The sequence below is a fragment of the Microtus oregoni genome, unplaced genomic scaffold, assembly GCF_018167655.1.
Source record: "Microtus oregoni isolate MIOR12 unplaced genomic scaffold, Mior012 000031F_ref0000149, whole genome shotgun sequence".
Classification (NCBI taxonomy): domain Eukaryota; kingdom Metazoa; phylum Chordata; class Mammalia; order Rodentia; family Cricetidae; genus Microtus; species Microtus oregoni.
This window is the reverse complement of record NW_024543090.1, coordinates 20,343,802-20,365,454: the sequence shown is the minus strand read 5'-3', so window position 1 is coordinate 20,365,454 and position 21,653 is coordinate 20,343,802. Positions and strand designations below refer to the sequence as shown.

General features: G+C 43.7%; 2 protein-coding genes and 1 non-coding gene across 3 annotated transcripts in view; 1 reads left to right on the top strand and 2 right to left on the bottom strand.

Moving 5' to 3' along the window:
* The window catches only part of Knl1 (kinetochore scaffold 1), a 67,863-nt gene extending 61,922 nt beyond the window's left edge, over positions 1–5,941 (bottom strand). Inside the window, exon 1 of the mRNA XM_041678925.1 lies at positions 5,890–5,941. The gene's annotated coding sequence lies outside the window, so the exon portion shown is untranslated. The remainder of the gene's footprint in view (positions 1–5,889) is intronic.
* Positions 5,942–6,282: 341 nt separating this feature from the next.
* On the top strand, positions 6,283–6,364 carry Trnas-gcu. The gene has a single exon. It is a non-coding gene; the product is annotated as a tRNA-Ser (tRNA).
* A 6,842-nt stretch (positions 6,365–13,206) lies between these two features.
* On the bottom strand, positions 13,207–17,343 carry Rpusd2 (RNA pseudouridine synthase domain containing 2). The gene is made up of 3 exons (XM_041679013.1): positions 16,688–17,343; positions 15,087–15,383; positions 13,207–14,136 (listed from the first exon to the last, which is right to left on the bottom strand). Exons 1-3 carry the CDS (start codon positions 17,324–17,326, stop codon positions 13,408–13,410), a joined length of 1,665 nt encoding a protein of 554 aa, XP_041534947.1. The 5' UTR covers positions 17,327–17,343; the 3' UTR covers positions 13,207–13,407.
* Between the last annotated feature and the right edge of the window lie 4,310 nt (positions 17,344–21,653).

Genomic DNA, 21,653 nt, shown 5'->3' with positions numbered 1-21,653 from the left:
CTGCTTGCTAGAGGCAAGCAAGCGCCTCATCTAAGAGAGGCTTCCTGACTCAGCTTTAGCTGCAGAACCCTGCAGCTCATTAAGAAGTCCTGCCATGAAACACTTAAATGGTGTTGACGAAAAGCTGAACGCATGCTTTTCGGGTTTTCAGCCGTAGCAGGAAAAAAGCTGCACCGTTTAAAAATGCCAGCTTTCTGGGCAAACCTGCCAGGGCAAACTCTGACTGTTTGAGGCAGGAGGGCCGGCTACCGAGAGAGGACTTGAGTGTTGTCCGTTGTAGCTCACTTGCTGGCAGGGACCTTGAAATGCCATACAGTTGTGGCAGTAAACATGGCTGCAGCCTGTATATCCGCCATGAGGCTGGAAAGCTAAGAAATGGACTGGATCTAGCTGGCAAAGTCACGCCTTTAGTCCTACTGAGATTGCTTGGTAAATTAAAGACTCATGTGGTCAGAAAAAGAGAGATATACAGTAAAGAGAGATTCAAAGACAAAGAAAATTTTTAAATGGTTTACAGTGTGTTAAAAATATATGCAGACTAAAATTTAAAGTTCTTAAAGTAACAAAAAAAAAAAAAGGAAGAGACTTGTTGTGTGTGGTAGCACACGCCTTTAATCCCAGTGCCTAGAAGGCAGAGACAAACAGATCTCTGTGAGTTCAAGGTGTAGTAGCTTACACCTTTAATCCCAATGCCTGGGAGGCAGAGACAGGCGGATCTCTGAGAGTTCAAAGACAGCCTGGTCTACAGAGTTACTTCAGGTCAAAGATACAGAGAACCTGTCTCAAAAAGCAAAGAGTTAAAAGTAAAAATAAACTAAATAGAGGTTAAAACAAAGCTGCACAAAGATGGAAAATACACAGAGAATTTTGATACTGTATGCTATTATGCTCTCTTTGAATTGTTTGAATGCTGAGGAAAGAGCAAAAGCTACTAAAAGATATTTGTTTATAAATGCTGCTGAACTAATCCAACATAGATATTTTGAATTTGGATCTAAGGATATGATACTTTGGAAAGGAGTTTCTTATTTTCTTTTCACAGAGGATGAGACTCTGTTCATTTCTTCTATTCCGATTTGGTATGATGGACCACGTCCTCCTGAAGGGTTGGTGTGAACATCTTCACATCTTCAGAAAATTGCTTCGCTCAACTGCCAACTGAGATGAAACTAGCACACAGCTTATACCATGAAAGACCTAATTAACGACGCCCCCATTCAGCAGGAAGCAGTTTGGAGAGAAATAACTGTGCCCATATTCCCAAAAAATGTTTATAAATGTTCTTTTACATTTGAAGGGGGATATGATATAGATATGAATAATTTACATTAGTATAGATTTTGCTTTATTGATAGAGATTTAAGGTCAATTTTGTTATATGTATAAGTGTTTCTGATTTTGATTAAGGTATTGTGATTGTGTAGTTCATTTAAATATGTACTGTATAATTAAGAAATATAGGTTGTTAATGGATAATCATCGATAATAGTAAAGCTTGTAGTCATGTTAGTTAGATTTTCTAGATATATAGAGATATATTTTAGATAGACATTCTTCATGTCTTTCAAAGATTACAGAATAGGACATTTAATATTTTAATAACTTAGGACTTTTCATGACAATGAGACACTCTGCTCCTGGCAGCACCAATCTACTTCAAGAGGAAGATGGGCATCGAAGAGGATCCTTATGGAGTTTGATAGCCATTTGGGCAAGAAACTGCTCTTGCCTGGACTATTGCATAAACTGGACACAGAGAACCCACAGAGAGAGGACTACTGAACTTGCCTAAGGTGAGATAATCTTTCGGGGTTCCTGATTCATGAAAGAGTCTGAGAGACCATTCTGCAGGACACAACAGATAGTGACTGAACTGACTTTGAATTTTCCTGCTTTATGGAAATGTCTGCTGGATACCATGGGCCTGAAGGCTGAAGATGGATGCCCCAACGGTACAGAGGAACTTTGGGTGACTGTCCAGGCAGCGAGATGTCTCTGTCATTTCTAGAGTTTTAAAAGTTGCTTTTTTCTTGTTTGCTTAGGTAGTATTGTATCTTTCTGGAGTCTTTGATGGAGTTAAGAATAGTTAGTTATAGTTATAGTTTTCCTTAGTTATGATAAAGATTATTGTAACTTTTTGTTATATGTAATTTTGCTATGTTAAAGTTAAAGCCTTTTTTTTTTTTGTTTAAACCGAAAAAGGGGAAATGATGGAGGAAGGTCATTGGCTAATAAAGGAACTGCCTTGGCCCATTTTATTGGTTAGAGGATAGGTGGGAGGAGTAAACAGAACAGAACGCTGGGAGGAAGAGGAAGTGAGCTCAGTCTCGACAGCTCTCCTCCCTGGAGCAGACGCCTCAGAGAGAGACACCATGCCCCGCTCCTGGGATGAAGCTCCGACCCAGGATGGACTAGGCTAGAATCTCCCCGGTAAGCGCACCTTGGGGTGCTACACACAGATGATTAGAAATGGGCTAAATTAATATGTGAGAATTAGCCTAGAAGAGAATGGGCCAAGCAGTGTTTAAATGAATACAGTTTGTGTGTTGTTATTTCAGGGCATAAGCTAGCCGAGCAGGTAGCCGGGGTGCTGGGGACGCAACCCCCACTCTTATTATTACAGGTGTGTGTGGGGGATACTGGATGTCTCTAATTCTATTAAATGTGTATATGATATAACCCATATGCTACACCCTTAACAGAAATAGGCCAAGCCTATTGCAATAAGGTTCACATATAAAATGCTTTTTGATCACATTCATACCGATTGGTGATTGGTTCCAAAACTGCATTTGGCATTTAGGGGTTTACTTACAGAGGGGTTTGGATATTATTTGTTTTTTAGACAGCCGTTCTTGAAATCTATCAGGCACTGTGTGAACTACTCATTCAAAATAGTACCTGTGGGAGCCCATGTGTGATTCAGTTTCCATGTGGAGTCCATTCTGACTTTATAAGTCATTTGAGTTCAAGTTTGCTTGCTCTGCTTTTTCCAATAACTTTGAGGACTGTGAGAGCCTTCTGATTTAAGCCCACGAGAAAAGAACACTCTATCTAGTAGACAGTATACTGCTGATGCCAAACCCCAGGAACATCAAGATAGAAAGCAAGGCTGCTTCGATCAGCAAGTGCCTGTTGGAGAGGAGGCTGCTCACTCAAGGACAGGAATGGTCTTGTGGTTAGAGACTGACCAACTGTGCTGTGCTTTGTTCTGCTTTTGTATATAAGCAAGTTCTGAAATAAACTCTGGGCTGTTTGGTTTGACCAACCGGCTGCCAGACCTCCCGAATCTATCCTGTGCTTCTTTCATCTGACCTTCCTTTGGCCTTGAGGATCCCCTCTCCAGGAACCCTAGCTGATCGCAGGAGCAGGCTCCTACAAGGACCTAGCTACATTACTGTCAATTATAATAACACATCATTGTGAAGTTTCAGCAACTGGTATGAATAAAAGCTAGGGTTTTTTGTTTTAATCAAAGTGGTACATGTTCAAGAGGCAAACTTATATAATTAGCAATTTGACTAATTAAGAAAAAATTATTTAACTTCAATTTATAATTCTTTAACTTCAATTTATATTTATCAAATGGCTACTAAGTTGTTAAGATATACTCATTAAGTTTATTGAACCCAGCTATATAATAAATGGAACTGTTTGGTATTTCTTTTGGACTGTTTGAACCAAAATGTTTGAGAATCACTAGTCTAAATAATTCAGGAATCTGCAAACACATTCAAAACAGTCTTTTTTTTTTTAAATATTTATTTATTATGTATACAATATTCTGTCTGTGTGTATGCCTGAAGGCCAGAAGAGGGCACCAGACCTCATTAAAGATGGTTGTGAGCCACCATGTGGTTGCTGGGAATTGAACTCAGGACCTTTGGAAGAGCAGGCAATGCTCTTAACCTCTGAGCCATCTCTCCAGCCCCCTCAAAACAGTCTTGAAGGAATTTTTTTAATTGAAGAAAATAAACAACAACAAAACATTATGTGGCAGAGAATATCACAGTGACCCACAGCCAGCAAAGCCTAAAATACTATCTGGCTCCTTGTTCACTCCTAAATTGATACAACCAAAATCTACAGTAAATATTTTCCACAATCTTCATTGATGGATCCTAGATCTATGCTGTCAAATAGTTATCTATACTGAAATTAAAAAGAAGCATTTTTGGTAACCACAGCTACATTTCTTTGTAACCATAACTACACTTTAAGTGTTCAAAAAATGGTTGCTAATGGGTAGCATGCTGGACAGTGCATATATAAAACATCACCATCATCACAGAAAATTCTACTGGAAAGGCTCATCCCATCCAGTATCTAGAGTGCCTTTTCTTGTTCTCTCGGCATCAAACACATCATGTCTATCTCCACAGCTACATTTTTACTCCTTTTACACGTCTTTATCGTCTTATAAAGCTTTCCGGCCATTCACATAGGCAAGAAGTACATTGCTTGAACCTAACCCTTAATGACCAAAATCTTACAACCTATTTCCCTTTCATATCTCTAACATCCATTCCAACAATATGACCAAACAATGAAATGCCATCTCCATGAAGTCTACTTTAGTCATTGAACACAGAAGAAACTGAACTAAACCATTCAACGGAAGTGAAAACTAACTTCAACCTTTAGTGTCTAAAATAAACGCTGCTTCGGGTTTTTAGCCACAACCTTTACCCTTTACTTCTGTTAACTTCTGTCTTGGCCACTGTTCTAGTGCTGTGAAGACACCATGACCACAGCAACTCTTTTAAAAAGAGGCATTTAATAGAGGGCTGGCTTACCGTTTCATAGACTTACATAGTGGAACATGACAGCAGACACACGGTGCTGGAAAAGGAGCTGAGAGCGTAGGCTTGGCATGAGCTTTTGAAAGCTCAAAGCCAATGGCACACCTCCTCCAAGTCAGCCACATGTCCTCATTTTCCCCAATCCTTTCCATTAGTGCCACTCTCTAGTGACTAGACATTTGAATATATGATCCTATGGTGGCCATCCTTATTGAAAACACAATGTTAGGGGGGCTGGAGAGATGGCTCAGAGGTTAAGAGCACTGACTGCTTTTCCAGAGGTCCTGAGTTCAATTCCCAGCAACCACATGGTGGCTTACAACCATCTATAATGAGACCTGGTGCCCCCTTCTGGCTTGCAGGCACACGTGGAAGGAATGCTATACACATAATATAATAAATAAATTTAAAAAAAAAAACAAAAAAAAAACAAAAAAAGAAAACACAATGTTAATACTTTTGTTTTTTTTGTTTTGTTGTTTTTCGAGACAGGGTTTCTCCGTAGCTTTGGAGTCTGTCCTGGAACTAGCTCTTGTAGACCAGGCTGGACTCGAACTCGTCAATACATTTTTAAAAGTCCAGTCGGCAATTTTCCACACCCAAGGGGCTTAAATCCAGAGCCTGAGGATGGAAAGGTAGTGTTATAATCTAATTTGTGCCACACGAATATTGACTTTTTTAATGTTGGACCCGCAGAAACCCGGAACTCTACTATTGGGCTCAGACAAGCTTACAACTTAAAATTCACTCACTGCCTTCAAAGCACTGCAGCCGGGAACGTGGGGAATTTCGGTCAGAAACACACAGCACAAGAAGACCGCGGAGGAGGAGAGGCAGGGGTAGGAGAAGAAGGAACCCTGACGAACATGGCGGGTGGGGCGGGCCCGGACTAGGAACCCGCGGGAGGCTGCGGCGTTAGGGCGGGGGACCGGGAACGCGGCGGGGCGGTCCCGGCGATGGAGGGGCCGGCCGTTGGGGCTCGCGCGTTCCCCGCGGGGCACGGGCTGACGGAGCGACCCTCAGCGCTCAGACACAACCCAAGCCCGCTCAGGAAGGAGCCCGGGACACAGCCACGGAGCTTTCTTACCCGCCGCAGTCCGTCTGCTCGCCTCGACCAGCTCCGCGCGTTCCTTCAGGACCAGACGTCACCGCTCCAGGAAGTATTCAAATCTAACCGCCAGAGCGACGCGCAGGCGCACTGCCGCACACCAGGACGGCCCCGCCCCTAAGACGTCTCGAAATGTTTCTGTCATCCTCAGCGCCGACTTAAGTTTCCTCAAGTTTTTCTCGCTTCCTACAGAATTTTCTTCGCCTCTATCAAATATAGACCTCTTATTCTGAAAACGGCACCTTCTTTCGATTGTCTGCTCTGCAAACAGTCGGACCGTTGGCTTCCGTACAAAACGGCGGCTTCCATGATATTGCGTCACAGCCCGCTGATACTACTCCCTATAGCTGCCAGGAAGACCTAAGCTTCTGGGACGAGGTGGCCGAGTGGTTAAGGCGATGGACTGCTAATCCATTGTGCTCTGCACGCGTGGGTTCGAATCCCATCCTCGTCGGCAGCTTTTTATTTTTTTAATCCCCCCTGTAGGGTTTCCACTAATTAACGTAACGTGAAGATATAATTTACAGGACGGAAACGATTGAATATTTCATCTGATTTCGATGGATTTACTGATTTTATCTAGCACTATTAGTCTCATCATGGAAGGGTGTTTCTTTATGGTACTGGGAATGAAAGGAAATATTTGAAAAGCACTTTCGAATCACAGATGAAGAAAAGGCAGAAAAAAGAGTTTTCTAGGACTCAGAAAATGTAGTGGATTTCTTACAAAGTAAAAAACAGCACAGAGACTATAACTACAGCTCACATGTTCGGGGTGGTCTGAAACATGAAGTGACCTAGATCTGAGGTAAGTTTCGGTTATTTAAAAAGCTCTCATTCGGGGATTGTTGCTGTTGTTTTAAGTTTTTGAAACCAGAACATTTATTTTACGACTGCTTGAAATCCTCAAAATGAACTGGATGCGGTAGCAGCTGCCCTCTTGGGTTTAGGTGTTGTTCCGTCACGAAATCCCGTCTGAATCTGCGATAATGTTGAGGTGCCTCATCCTGAAAGACCCGGAGATATTTTTCTTTCTTTCTTTTTTTTTTAATAATTCTTTTAGAAATATTTATTTATTTATTATGTATACAATATTCTGTCTGTGTGTATGTCTGCAGGCCAGAAGAGGGCACCAGATCTCATTACAGATGGTTGTGAGCCACCATGTGGTTGCTGGGAATCGAACTCAGGACCTCTGGAAGAGCAGGCAATGCTCTTAACCGCTGAGCCATCTCTCCAGCCCCGAGATATTTTTCTTGATTAATTAATCTCAACCTTATGTTTTAAGGGAGAGACTCTCACTGAAAAAAGAAAGGAGAGAGAGAGAGACAGAGAGAGGGAGAGAGACAGAGAGAGAGACAGAGAGAGAGACAGAGAGACAGAGAGAGAAGAGCAGTTTTCTGGGCTAGAGAAATGGTTCCTAGCATCCACTTGTCGGCCCTGCTTTGTCTATAACTCCAGTTCCAGTTCCAGGGGATGCAGTACAATCTTCTGAACTCCTTCAGCATCAGGTGTGCACAGGGCACATTTACATACACACAGGCAAAACACTCAGACCCATAAAATAAATAAATTTAGTGATATTTGGAAGAGCTCCTAAACTTCACCAGGCTGTCAAAGGCATCGGAGTCACACCAAAGGTTGGGGCCATGAGGGAATTCGCTATGGGAAGACATCTGTAATCAATCCCAACAGAAGGTTGTGAGCTTAAGGCTAGCCTGGGCTACATAGTCAGCCCTGTCTCAAAAACAAAAGCACATAAATAAAAAGCTTTTTATTTGTATTTTATATGTAGGGGTGTTTTGCCTGTGCACAACATGTGTTCGGTACCTACTGAGGCCAGAAGATGGTACTGAATCCCCTCCAATTGAAGTTACAGATGGTTGGGATAAATCATATAGGTGCTGAAATCTAACCTGGGTCCTCTGGAAGAGCAGCCTGGATTCTTAGCTGTTGAGTCATCTCTCAGCTCCAGGTGAGTTATTTCCAATAAAGGAAAAGCTTCAGGTGTTTTGAAAACTATAATACAATGGAAAAATCTAGGACTGGAGAGATGGCCCAGCAGTTAAGAACACGTACTTTCTCAGCAGAGAAGCAGGGTTCAGTTCTCAGCACCCAGAAGGCAGCTTACACCAGGTGGCTGTACCTCCAGTTCCAGGGGATCTGGACTCCCCGGGTACCAGGCATTCATGCAGTGCACATTCATAAATTCAGGCCAAACACTCATATATAAAATATAAATGATTAATTGGTTTTAAAATCAAGAATGGAAAAAATAAATCGGAAGCTCATTTTATAAAAATATTTATTGGCCAGGCGGTGGTGGTACACACCTTTAATCCCAGAACTCAGGAGGCAGAGGCAGTCGGATCTCTGTGAGTTCGAGGCCAGCCTGGGCCGGGCGGTGGTGGCGCACACCTTTAATCCCAGCACTTGGGAGGCAGAGGCAGTCGGATCTCTGTGAGTTCGAGGCCAGCCTGGTCTAGAAAGAGCTAGTGCCAGGACAGGAACCAAAAGCTACAGAGAAACCCTGTCTCGAAAAATTAAAAAAAAAAAAAAAAAAGGCCAGCCTGGTCTACAAGAACTGGTTCCAAGACAAACTCCAAGCAACACAGAGAAACCCTGTCTTGAAAAACATAATAATGATAATAATAATAATAATATTTATCCTTGGATAGTTTCTTACATGTATTAAATAAATTTTAGCCATTGTCTCCCTCATTACCCTCTCTCATCCCCACTTCCTCTTCTACCAAAACCCTTCTTTCTTTCCGAGAAGTCCCTTCCTACTGTCATGTGTGTTTTTTGATGACTGATGCACTGGGTTAAATTAGGATTGCTTATAATGGTCATGGGGGTAAGGTTATTTTCTGGAGCAACTTTTCAGTGGTTAGACCACTGAAGCAAATAACATTCCCTCCCCCAGCAACCATTAACTGTCGGTAGCCCGCAGGGAGGGATGGCCCTTCATGAGGCCCTCCTTCAGCCACGTTGAAATGTTGATGGACTCAGTACCACAGCTGCCCTGAGAACAATGGCCATGCATTCCTGGAAGACTTTTTAAAGCACCTTCCTTTTCCGCTCTAAAATTCTTCCCCTTTGCTCCAGAAGTTCTCTGAGCCTGGCGGGTGTGATGCGCTCATCCCCTACCAGGAGGCTCACTCTCCAGCTCCTTACTACCTTGCTTCTTGCTTCGTTCCTTGCCCGGCTGTTTAGTTCTTATTCTCATGTGAAACGACAGTAAGGCTCGCCATGAGAACACCAGGGTTTCCTAGCCTGTCGACTTCCTGGTCAACAACTACCAGTACTTCGGCTCCTTTTTCCTAAGGGAGTGAGAACAATTAACGATGCCACATTATTTTAAAGCCTGCGAGGGAAAAATTGCTTGAGTTAGTAACAAAAGAAATTGGAGTGATAAGCGAGTGTGAGGCGCCATCTACTGGATCAATTGCAACTTCCAGATTTGGGCGACAAAATGATGGCAACTTTTTACTTTTTAAATCCCATGAGCAGGCCTCTTCTCAACACTGGGGTTACTCCTTGCCGTCCTGAACTATTACAGGACACTCCAACCCCCAGTCTCTGAAAAACTATGAGGAAAGACTGATGCACTGATCCTTAAGGCATAACAGCACTTACTGAGTGCCAAGACGTGGGTCATCCTCTGGATCCAGCTCCAGGGAGGCTCCTGCCTCTGTTGACCATGAAGTTACCAGGGAAGCACTATGTTTAGCTGGCGATGCTCCCCAGTGCTGGGTGATTACACAGCAACAGCTCTTATATGACTCAGTTCTGAAGAACATGCAGTAGATAATTGAGTGTGTGTGTGTGTGTGTGTGTGCGCGCGCGCGCGTGCACTTGCTAAAGACTATGTCTTACAATACATAAGAAATCTTCTGGAGTGGTGGTGCATGAGTTTAATTCCAGCATTTGGGACTAAACTTGTAGATTGTTGTCTGTAACTCAAGCAGTAGAAAAGCTAAGGAGGAAGGTTCTGGGTGTGAGGCCAACTGGAATATGAGTAATTTAGGGGTTATCCTGGGGCTATGTAACAAGAAACTCAAGAAAAATAAAGAGGAAGAAGAGAGAGAGATTAGGAAAGGAAGGATGGAGGAAAGAAAGAGGAGAGAGAGGGAAGGGAGAGAGAGAAAAACCCAGACTTCAAGACATTAAAAAAAAAAAAATTGGCTTTGAGCCGGACAGTGGTGGCACACAACTTCAATCCCAGCACTCAGAAGGCACAGGCCGGCAGATTTCTGTGAGTTCAAGGCTAGCCTGGTTTATAAAAGCTAGTTCCAGGACAGGCTCCAAAGCTGCAGAGAAACCCTGGGGGGCGGGGGGTGTAAAAATTGGTTTCGTGTGTGTTTGTTATTTTGTTTGTTTGTTTGTTTGAGACACTGTCTCAGTATGTAGACCAGGCTTGACTACATCTCAGAGACCCTTTAATTCCAAGTGCTGGGTCCAAAAGTGTTCTTCACTATATACAGTAAAGATTGGTTTGAGAGGTAGGTAGATAGGCGTGGGCTTGGTCTCTTCCTTACCATCAGTGGTAAATTCAGGCATTCTCTAGAACCATAACACTTGAAAGTCATTTTTCTTGGTCAAATGATGGAATGTTTGCAAGAAAAATTTAATCCTAGCACTCGGGAGGCAGGGGTAGGCAGATCTCTGTGAGTTTGAGGCCAGCCTGGCCTATAAGAGCTAGTTCCAGAACAGGCTCCAAAGCTACAGAGAAACCCTGTCTCGAAAAAACAAAAACAAACAAAAAAAAAACTAAACAAAAAAAAAAAAAGAAAAAGAAGAAAAATTTAACCAGATATATCATTTATATTTTAATCGAATTACTGTAGTGTTTTTAAGAATCTTATGACTCAGCCGGGCGGTGGTAGCGCACGCCTTTAATCCTAGCACTTGGGAGGCAGAGGCAGGCGGATCTCTGGGAGTTCGAGGCCAGCCTGGTCTACAAGAGCTAGTTCCGGGACAGGCACCAAAACTACAGAGAAACCCTGTCTCGAAAAAACAAAAAACAAAAACAAAAACTGAAGAATCTTATGACTCAAGATGTCTCATCAGTTAAAGGTGCCTGCCACTGAGCCTGAAAACTTGAGTTTCAGGCTTATATATGTGTATGGCAGTTTGTAAACACACACACACACACACACACACACACACACACACACACTCTCACACAGCTCAAGAAATAGAAAGATGAGCTGGAGAAACGGCTCAGCAGTTTAGAGATTGGCTGTGCTTCCTGAGGTCCTGAGTACAATTCCCAGCAACCACATGGTGTCTCACAATAATGAGATCTGTTGCCCTCTTCTGGCTTGCAGTGCAGGCACACATAGAGACAAACACTGTATACAGAATGAATGAATGAATGAATGAATGAAAAAATAGAAAGACATTACCCAATTCTTTTGCTGTGACTAATAGCTGATAAAATGTGGTTTTGAAGACATGAACAAACTTCCCGTGAAACGAGAACTAATGATTTTGGAGTGGAAGGGCATTGTCAAAATCATGTGTAATGCTTACTTTGTGGAAGGAAGGGGTTCTGAGCAGAGTGAGCGACATAGGGAAACAGTCCTGACTCCAGTGAACATGCCATTCTAAACCCTGGTCAGTTTCCTCAAGCTGCACTGCTGATGTCTTTGTTGCTATTTTGAGACACAATCTCACTATGTAGCCCTGGCAGAGGCCAGAAGAGGGGATCAGACCCCCTGATGCTGGAGGTCCAGGTTGTGAGCCACTCTCAGAGCAGTGAATGTTTGCCTTTTCATTTTTGGAATTAGGCTATTAATTCTTTTGTTGTTGAGAAAGATTCATGTCAAAACCTAACTTTCACTGTGAGCTATTACATCACACTCACTAGGAGAGATACGATCAATAGAACATGTAGAAAAGAATAAAGTACCCGGGAAGTGGTGGCACACACCTTTAATCCCAGCACCCAGGAGGCAGAGGCAGGCAGATCTTTGTGAGTTTGAAGCCAGCTTGGACTAGAGTGAGTTCTGGGAAAGTCAGAGTTACATAGGGAAATCCCTGTCTCAAAAACAAAACAAACAAAAAAAGAAAGAAAAGAATAAGTGTTGGGGCTGGGCGGTGGTGGCGCACGCCTTTAATCTCAGCACTCGGAAGGCAGAGGCGGGTGGATCTCTGTGAGTTTGAGACCAGCCTGGTCTACAAGAGCTAGTTCCAGGACAGGCTCCAAAGCTACAGAGAAACCCTGTCTCGAAAACAAAAATAAGTGTTGGCAAGAATGTGAGGAAACTGGGACCCTCGGTACAGTGCTGGCAACAACAGTTCAGTTTCCATGGAAAAGGTTTGTGTTTTAACTAAAAAGTTAAAAGCAATTGCCATTCATTCAACTGACTATAAACAGGTACTTAAACATCTTGCACTGCACAGATGCTCACGGCAGCACTGTAAGTAGCAACTGATGAGTGACTATGCAGAATGTAGCATACCTGTGCAATGGGATACTGTTCACAAAAAAGAATGAACTACATATGCATACGATAATTAGTTGAATCTTAGAAATATTATGCTAAGTTAATACACTAACTCCAGTTCCAGGGTATCTGAAATGGCAAAGCACCAGTGCACATTAAATAAATAAATCTTTTTTTTAAAAGATTTATTTATTTATTATGTATACAACATTCCTTCCATGTATGCTTGCATGCCAGAAGAGGGCGCCAGATCTCATTATAGATGGCTGTGAGCCACCATGTGGTTCCTGAGAATTGAACTCAGGATCTCTGGAAGAGCAGTCAGTGCTCTTAACCTCTGAGCCATCTCTCCAGTTCCAAATAAATAAATCTTAAAAAAAAAAAAAAAGACACAGAGGTTATAGTCATTTATATGAAATGCCTAAAACACACAATTCATAAAGAAGAGACTAAGCTTACCAGAAGCTGAGGAAGAGAAAAGGGAATGAGTGCTTAACAGATTTGCTTTAGGGGTGAGAACAGGTTTTGAAGTCATGAGATTAAGGTTGCTCAAGTTTGAGGATACAGTAAATGCCAATGAAGTGTGTATCTTAAACTGCTTACTCTTATGCTATGTGAATTTTATCACAATTAAAAAAAAAAAAAAAAAAGCAAGGCACGGTGCTTTCATGACTCGGGAGGCAGAGGTAGGTAGCCTGAGCTACAAAAGAGAAACTCAGAAGGACTAAGGGGCTAGGAATGGAGTTTAGCTGTAGAGCACTTGCCTTCCTGGTGATGGACCTAGCATTGGGGGAGGCGGGAGGAGCTGTAAGATAACTAGTAAAAACAGATACACAAGGTGTTAGGAAAAAATAATATATTTACAGACCTGAAAGTCTCCAGATGAGCTAGAAGGAAAGAGGTAGCAAGAACAAGCAGGTTCCTTTACAGTTGAACCTTCACTCTTCCCCAAACCCTGAGTACTAACCAATGGGATCAGTCCCTGCCCCAAGGCCCATCCTTGTTCCAACCCAAGAAGTCTTTCTTCCATTGGCCACATCCTTCAGTCTTCCTGCCAGTCATCTTGTGCCCAGGCTGGCATGGGTGAGACATATTCAAAGTCTGGACCTTTATAGCGGAGGGCATGCAGGAACATCACAAGATCCTGGGGCAAGGGATCCTGTCGCAAGAGCCGGCACTCTGCACAAAGTGGGTCTGTCTCTTGATTCATAACATCTGCTTTCGCTGCGTTAGCCTTCTCTGGTGTGTCCAGACCCTGAGAGGCTGCCTCAGCTATTCCATCTGTCTTCTGGGCTACTCTGGTCAACTCCTGCAGGCTGTTCTTGGCCAGCTCTGAAGAGGGGGCTGCAGAGTCCATGAGTCCTGGGACCAGGTCACCCTCACAGATATCTAGCACATTCAGGCTTTCTTTGGCCTGATGCTCTGCAACCAGGTCCCGGAGAAGTTCCTCATCTGTCTTTGGAATGTGGCCCCCCTGGCCTCGAGAAGGACCCCAGGCAGGCGAATTGTAGATGGGGTCATTGAGAATGGGGTGGCCCAGAAACTGAAGGTGGACTCGGATCTGATGAGTACGGCCTGTAAGCGGGCGGCACCGTACCACACTGGAGTGGCCATTGTAGCTCAGCCTCTGGAACACAGTCTCACAGGGCTTGCCCTGGGGATCCACACGGCACACTCCTACCTTGTAAGACACCACTAAGATGGGTTCCTTGCAAATTACCTCCTGGTCAGGGAACTCCCCTTCAACCCGGCATACATACTCCTTCTCCAACTACAAAGGAGGAAGACGGGAAAAGTTAATCCAAAGCAAAACCACCAAGCCTCTACAGAGTGCAGTGTAATTCAAACCCTAATGCCAGTGTTGTCAGCTTCACCATTCTGAGTGAGCTAAACTCTGTGCATCCCCACACCTCATCTAGGAAATATGAAATCAGGGGAGATAGCTCTGCAGTTAAGATCACCTGCTGCTCTTGCGAAGGACCTGGGTTCAGTTCCCAGCACCCATATGGTTGTTCACCACCATCCCTAACTCCAGTTCCAGGAGATCTGTTCCCCTTCTGACCTCTGCAGGCACCATGCATGAACATGGTGCACATGTATGCATGCAGGCAAAATACCCACATAAAATAAAATGAATACATGAATTAAAAAAAGGAAAATATAAAATCAGAAAACATTTACCACCAGGCGGTGGTGGTGCACACCTTTAATCCCAGCACTTGGGAGGTGGAGGCAGGTGGATCTCTGTGAGTTTGAGGCCACCCTGCCTTGAAAAAACAAATTTAAGAAAAAAAGAAAGAAAGAAAGAAGAAAGAAAGAAAGAGAGAAAAATATTTACCTCACAGGGCTGCTATAAGAATTTAGTAAATTAGGCTCTGATGTGTTGGGGATTAAGTCTGGTATGTGTTCAATAAATGCATTATGATCCAGATGTAGAATTTCAAGTCTCAAGATCATAACTACCAGCCAATGATCTTACTTACACCTCTTCCAACTTTATCCAGTCTTCCTACTACGTGAGCTCTCCTCAAAATCTTAAAAATGTTTTATGATTTCAGAACAGCAAACTACCAAGAAGCAGTACCTGCCATCTCCAGAGACCTGAAATGTACAGGATAGCCTGGCTGTAGATAACCTCAATCTAGAACTCCATGACCCCTTTCCAACACAAAGCACACGGGAGCCCAGGAAGCAGTCTCCGGCAGACGAAGCCTGGCTCACCTGCCGCTCCCGAACTTGCTCATGGATCTTCTCAGAGAAGGCGGCTGTCTTGGCAAACATGAGGACTCCGGAGGTGAGGCGATCAAGCCGGTGAAGAGGGTGGAGCTCCTTCAGGTGATGCTCCTTGCCTAGGATGAAGATGACTGTGTTGTGTCGGAAACGGCCACAGGGGTGGACAGGAATGGAGGACGGCTTGTCTATAACGACCACATCTTCATTCTCAGCTAGAAGGCGGATGGGCTCTGCTGTGACTGGTGGCTCATGTCTGTGCACTGTGTTCCGCAAGAAGTCATTGTCCTGTCAAACACAGGTAAGCAGTCAGCCTGGGACAGCAGCCTACAGACAGTGAGCTTCCTCCGTTCCTTACTGACATGGAGGAATGGTCACAGAAAAAAGTCTTAAGTAGAAAAAGAATTGGTTGTAGCATGATCTCATTTTGTAAAAATACACAGAGGTAAACACCTACTGTTGAAACATACACAACTGGTTAAATCACTTGGTGAGATTATGGGTGTTTTCTAGTTTTGCTTTTGTATAATCCTTACAATAAAGTTGTATTTTAAAAAGTCTTTATTACACTTATTTATGTGCGTGCATGTATAAAGGCGCATGCAGAGGCAAGAGGTTGTGAGGTTAGTGGCAGGGTCCTTAACCTGCTGAGCCACCTAACCACCTTGACACAAATGCATTTTGAAAGCAAATGTCTTTTAAATGGAGGTGGGGGGAACCGGTATAACCTTCAACAAACAACACCAAGCTGTAAGCCACAGCTCTAGGCTCTACGTCAGATTTGACACAAGCTTACTACATGTTCTTGGGCAAGTCATTTTAACCTCTCTGGGCCTCAGTTTTCTTACCTGTGAGTATGAAGGTTATGACAGACCTGCGGTTCTCAAAATCAGTATGGGAGAGATTAATGCCAAATACTGAAATTACCCTTTTTTCATTATCACAGTGAGTCAGTGTTAATGACAGGGGTCTGGGGGCGGGGGGGGGACCGGGACGACTGGACAGACCACCTGGCTAGTATCTATTCCCGAATTCCTACTTCTATAACATCAGGATCCATGACAACTACTTTAAGCATTAATATAAGCACACACTTTGTAAATTGCATCGTTGTCTTACTTTGAGGTTCAGTTTCATCACAAGATGGAGTCGCTTATACGTACTCCATGACAGAGCACACAAAATGCTTAACTTTGTGCCTGATACAGTTAAGAACACACGAGTGAGGTACCTACTATTATTATTTGTACCGAGATTTATCATGCAGGGTAGAAAGTGGGCAGTCCCCTTGCCACAAGGCAGATATAAAAAGGAAAATGAGAATTTCCTTTCCTGTTTCTTTAAAAAAATAAAATAAAAAACCGCCTTGCTGGGGAGGACGAACAGGTTGAGTTCTAGAGCATAGAAAGGCTGTCTGCTTGATGTAGGAGGTGGGAACTAAACGAGTCCCACGGGAAAACGAGATTGTTTCTGAATTACCATCATTTTACTCCGGCACTTTTATAGGCTGAATCTGGAAAACAACAACAACAAAACAAAACCTTTCCTCTTTTCCTCAAAGCCTGATTCTGGCCAGCCCCATCAGACACCACCTTGAGCACGATGCTGAGGTCCTGAACAGGTTCCTCGTTGAGATGCAGGCGTCCCGCCCGGATTGCAGCCTCGTAGTACTCCAGTGGCTGGGATCGGAACTCGGAGCTGAAGACGTGCAACAAGCTGCGGCCCACCCAGCGACCTTTACAGTAGGTCTGGAAGTCGAAGTAATAGGGGCGCACCTTGCGCAGGCCGCCCTCGAAGTAGTAGGTGGTCTCTGCAAAGTGCTCGTCGCCGAAGCTGACCCCGGTCCGACGTTTCTTCGGGGGCGGTACGACCCGTTCCCCGGTGGCGCCTCGCCGCTTCTTCCTCTTGCCTGAGTCGGCGACTGGAGCCGGAGCCTGCTCCCCGTTCCCCGAGACCTGCGCTTCGCCTCCCTGGGCCCGCTCCCCGCTCCCCGGGACCTGCTCCCCCGCCGCCGCGGGCCCCAGGCCCTCCTGGAGCGGCTCTCCGCTGCCGTTGCTACCAGAGTCTCCATTTTGCTGAAACTTCAAACCGCGCGCTGCCTCGGCCTGGGTAGACAGTGCCTCAGCCATCGCCTCCTTACAGCCACCCCAAGTCCTGGCAAAGCTGTGAGACCAGAACGCCGCCCGCCACTGCACAAGGATCTGTAGGCAGCCGTGGACACCACGCCGCATGACAGCGCGGCCAACAGCTCCGGGGTCGCAATCTGATGGCGTCATCGGGAAGCAACCAATCAGAGAGACACAGTACAGAAGCGGCGAAGAAGGGAGTTTGCAGAGTTAGGGGTCTGGGGGCGTCTTTCTATCCGCCCCCTCCCTTTCTAGTGCCTTAAGCAGAAAGTGGCTGTATACAGACTCCTTCATCGAAGAGATCAGAGAGAGATTATTTCCTAAAGGAAATCTTCGGGAGTGCTCCACGAAGACGACGGTGCACATTCCATACAGATAAGCTCTCCTTCCCCGGGTCTGTAAAACAGTTAAAAGTTTACTTAGAGCAGGCGGAGCGGGCAAGGCAGCGCGCGCCTCCATTCTCGGCGTCAAGATCTAGAGGCAGAAGCATTAGTTTCAGTTCTAGGGTCACCCAAGAGCGTGTCTCAAAATAAAAACAAACAAGCTAAATAATAATAATTAAATTATTTTTAAAACAATCAAGCCGGGCAGTGGTGACACAACTTTAATTTCAGCACTTGGGAGGTATAGGCAGCCGGATCTCTGTGAGTTTGAGGCCAGCCGGGTTCCAGGGCAATGAGAGCTGTTATACAGAGAAAGCCTGTCTTGAAAAAACAAATTAAAAGATTAAAAAAAAAATAATAAAAACAAGTCGGGTGGTGGTGGTCCATACCTTCAATCCCAGCACTCGAGAGTCAGAAGCAGGTAAATCGCTTTGAGTTGGAGGCCAACCTGGTCTACAAAGTGAGTTCTAGAACAGCCAGGCTACATAAAGAAACCCTGTCTCAAAAAAAAAAAAGATTTAAAAAAACAAACAAACAAACAAAAAGCAAACAAGTAGGGAAAAAGGACCAAACAGAATGAAAGTTGCTACAACTGTGACTGTACCAAGAACTATTTTGTCTACTATACTCTTTTAAGTGGCAGTGTTGGGGAATCCTAGAGTCTCAAGCACTCTACAATTTAGCTAAAGTCACTACTACAATAATTTAGAAGAATGCACATTATAGTATGTTAAATACATACATGCTATGTGTGTGTGTGTATATATATATAATATAAACCTATTATATATGTGTGTGTGCAATACTTTTCACATCTGTCCTTCCTTCTAACAGCACCAAGAGAATTAGAGATTTCCCATTTGGCTTCCAGACACTCTTATCCAGAACCACTTGCACATTAAAACTGCAAATAGAAGCCGGGCAGTGGTGGCGCACGCCTTTAATCCCAGCACTCGGGAGGCAGAGGCAGGCGGATCTCTGTGAGTTCGAGACCAGCCTGGTCTACAAGAGCTAGTTCCAGGACAGGCTCCAAAACCACAGAGAAACCCTGTCTCCAAAAAACAAAAACAAACAAAACAAACAAAACAAAACAAAACTGCAAATAGATTAAAAATGCATTGTTAGGGTATTCTGTGTGTATATGTGTGTGTACTGGGTACGTGCAGTTGTACATGTGAGTATGTTTGAGGGTAAGAGGTGAACTTCAGGTGTCCTTCCTCTGGTTCTACCCATTTTGTTTTTGAGACAGTGTCTTGGTTAGGGTTTTCTATTGCTGTGAAGAGACACCATGACCACAACAACTCTTACAAAGAAAACATTTAACTGGGGTGGCTCACTTACAGTGTCAGAGGTTCAGTCTGTTATCAGGACAGGAAGCATGGTGGTGTGCAGGCAGATGTGGTGCTGGAGCTGAGAGTGCTACATCTTGCAGGTTTCAGGAAGTTGACTGTCAACTAAAGGAAGCTTGAGCAAAAGAGACCTCAAAGCTTACTCCCACAGTGACATACTTCCTCTACCAAGGCCATACCTCCTAATGGTGGCACTCCCTTTGGGGACCATTTTCTTTCAAACCACCACAATGTCTCACTGAAATTACAAACATGCATTCCAATGCCCAGTTTGTGGTTTTTTTTTTTTTTTTTTTTTTTGGTTTTTTTGAGACAGGGTTTCTCTGTGGTTTTGGAGCCTGTCCTGGAACTAGCTCTTGTAGACCAGGCTGGCCTCGAACTCACAGAGATCCGCCTGCCTCTGCCTCCCGAGTGCTGGGATTAAAGGCGTGTGCCACCACCGCCCGGCTCAATGCCCAGTTTTTTTACGTCAGTTCTGGAAATCAAGTTCAGGTCTGTATTGCATGGCAAGTACTCTACCAACTAAGCTATCTCCCCAGACCGCTACAGTTCTTAAATGCAAAATGCTGAAATCTGTGTTGGCTACCTTCATCAGAGAGGGAATAACGGAAAGGATATTGATGCCTCTTAGGATTCATACCAGAGCTAAAGTTCAGATTCAGCAAAGAGACCAAATCAAGGGAAGCAGAGGCCTCTGGGAAGAAACCCAGTTGGGATGCTGTCGCTGTGAAATGTGCAGTTGTGCCGAAGGACTTTCTGCCCCATGGCCCTATTGTCTCTTGAAAAATCTCTAAGTATCTCAGCCTCCTTATGTTCCAATCTCAAGATCCAGAATCCTACAAGGGAGCCTTCCTTCTGCCAAAAAGAGACTAGGTTTGTCTTTATTTACAGAGTGCCTGTAAATAGACTATAACCCTGTTTAGTTTTCATAGTGAGATACCTCCAAATAGGTAGACATTTGGATGCCAGCATCTACAAGTTGGACAACTGTCTAGTCCAATTCAAGAATGTGAGCATGAACTTTTTTTCATTAATGTTGGCTTAGGCTATACTTATCTTATGTATTAGCATTCTGGAGAGGATCAAGAGAAGGTTTTTAGGTAAATTCTTCTTTATATCAAAAGTTCCACAAAGCCAAGCATTGCAGTGAATGTCTGTAGCCCGAGCACTTGGGAGGTGAACGAGGGAGGATCAGAAGTTTTAAATCATCTTTGACTACATAGTGAGTTCAAAATTAACCAAAACAAAGGTCTCTTTAATCCAAGTAAAGGGTTGAAAATGTTAGTCTTACTCCAGAACAGACCGAAGTACCTGAAGCTACGGAAATCCTTATGCTGAAATGCCAGATTTCTAATCACCTGCTTTTAAAAAAGAGGTTGAGGGCTGGAGAGATGGCTCAGAGGTTAAGAGCACTGCCTGCTCTTCCAAAGGTCCTGAGTTCGATTCCCGGCAACCACATGGTGGCTCACAACCATCTGTAATGAGAGCTGGTGTCCTCTTCTGGCCTGCAGAGATACATGCAGACAGAATGCTGTATACATAATAAATAAATAAGTTAAAAAAAATAAAAAAGAGGTTGAATTTTCCACCAGGTGTGGGTACTTTAGAATAGAATTGTTTCAAAAGGAAAACACTATCTATTGAATGAGTGGTCTTAGAAAGAAATTTACAGGCTGGAGAGAAGGCTCAGCAGTTAAAAGCACTGGCTGCTCCTAGAAGTCCTGAGTTCGATTCCCAGCAACCACACAGTAGCTCACAACAGTAGCTCACATGGGATCTGATGCCCTCTTCTGGCATGCAGGCAAACATGCAGAGCACTCATACATTAAACAGAAAGAAAGAAAGAAAGAAAGAAAGAAAGAAAGAAAGAAAGAAAGAAGAAAATGGAAAAGACAAAAAAACAAATTTACAATGAGAGCTGGGCATAGTGGTGCACGCCTTTCAGCCCAGCACTAAGGAGGCAGGTGGATCTGTTTGAGTTCACCTTCATCTACATAGAGAGTTCCAGACAAGCCAGGCACACAGATGAAGAGAAACAGAGCGAGACAGTAAGAGGAAAGGAAAAGAAACTTACAATGAGGGTAACATTTTAGCCAAAGAAAATTATACATAAACAAGCTTCCTGTTTCGTAGAGTTTGTCCAAACTCAGCTTGACCTGATCACAGTCATCTTGAGTCATAACCACGATTGTCTCTGAGCAGCTTCATTTGGCTTTCCCAGCATAGTTTCCCAGTACATTGTAAGTAAACTATATCATACGTGGAGTTTTATAACTCTAGTACAATCAATGCCTGATGCCCTTGATATTGGGTTAGATAAAGCAGTTATGTATCCAATTAAAACACGTAGTATAGTGCTTAGCAAAATTGTTGGATTAAAAAAAAAGATCAAAATCTCATTCTCCCACTCTTCTTGACTTTTGAACAGAAATCTGCCCTTCAGCCTGATCGTCACATGTTTATCTGGAAGGCTTGAAAAGGACTCATACAGAACATGCCAACATTCTTTGTACTTTGTGGATATCTAGCATCTGCTGAATACATTTAAAATTTTAAATATAATTGACTTTTTGTGTATTGGAGATCAAACCAGGGTCTTGCACATACTGAACAAATGCTCTACCACTACACTATACCCCCAGACCCTCTCTACTTTTTTGGTTTTTCATGACAGGGTTTCTCTTTGGCTATCCTGGAACT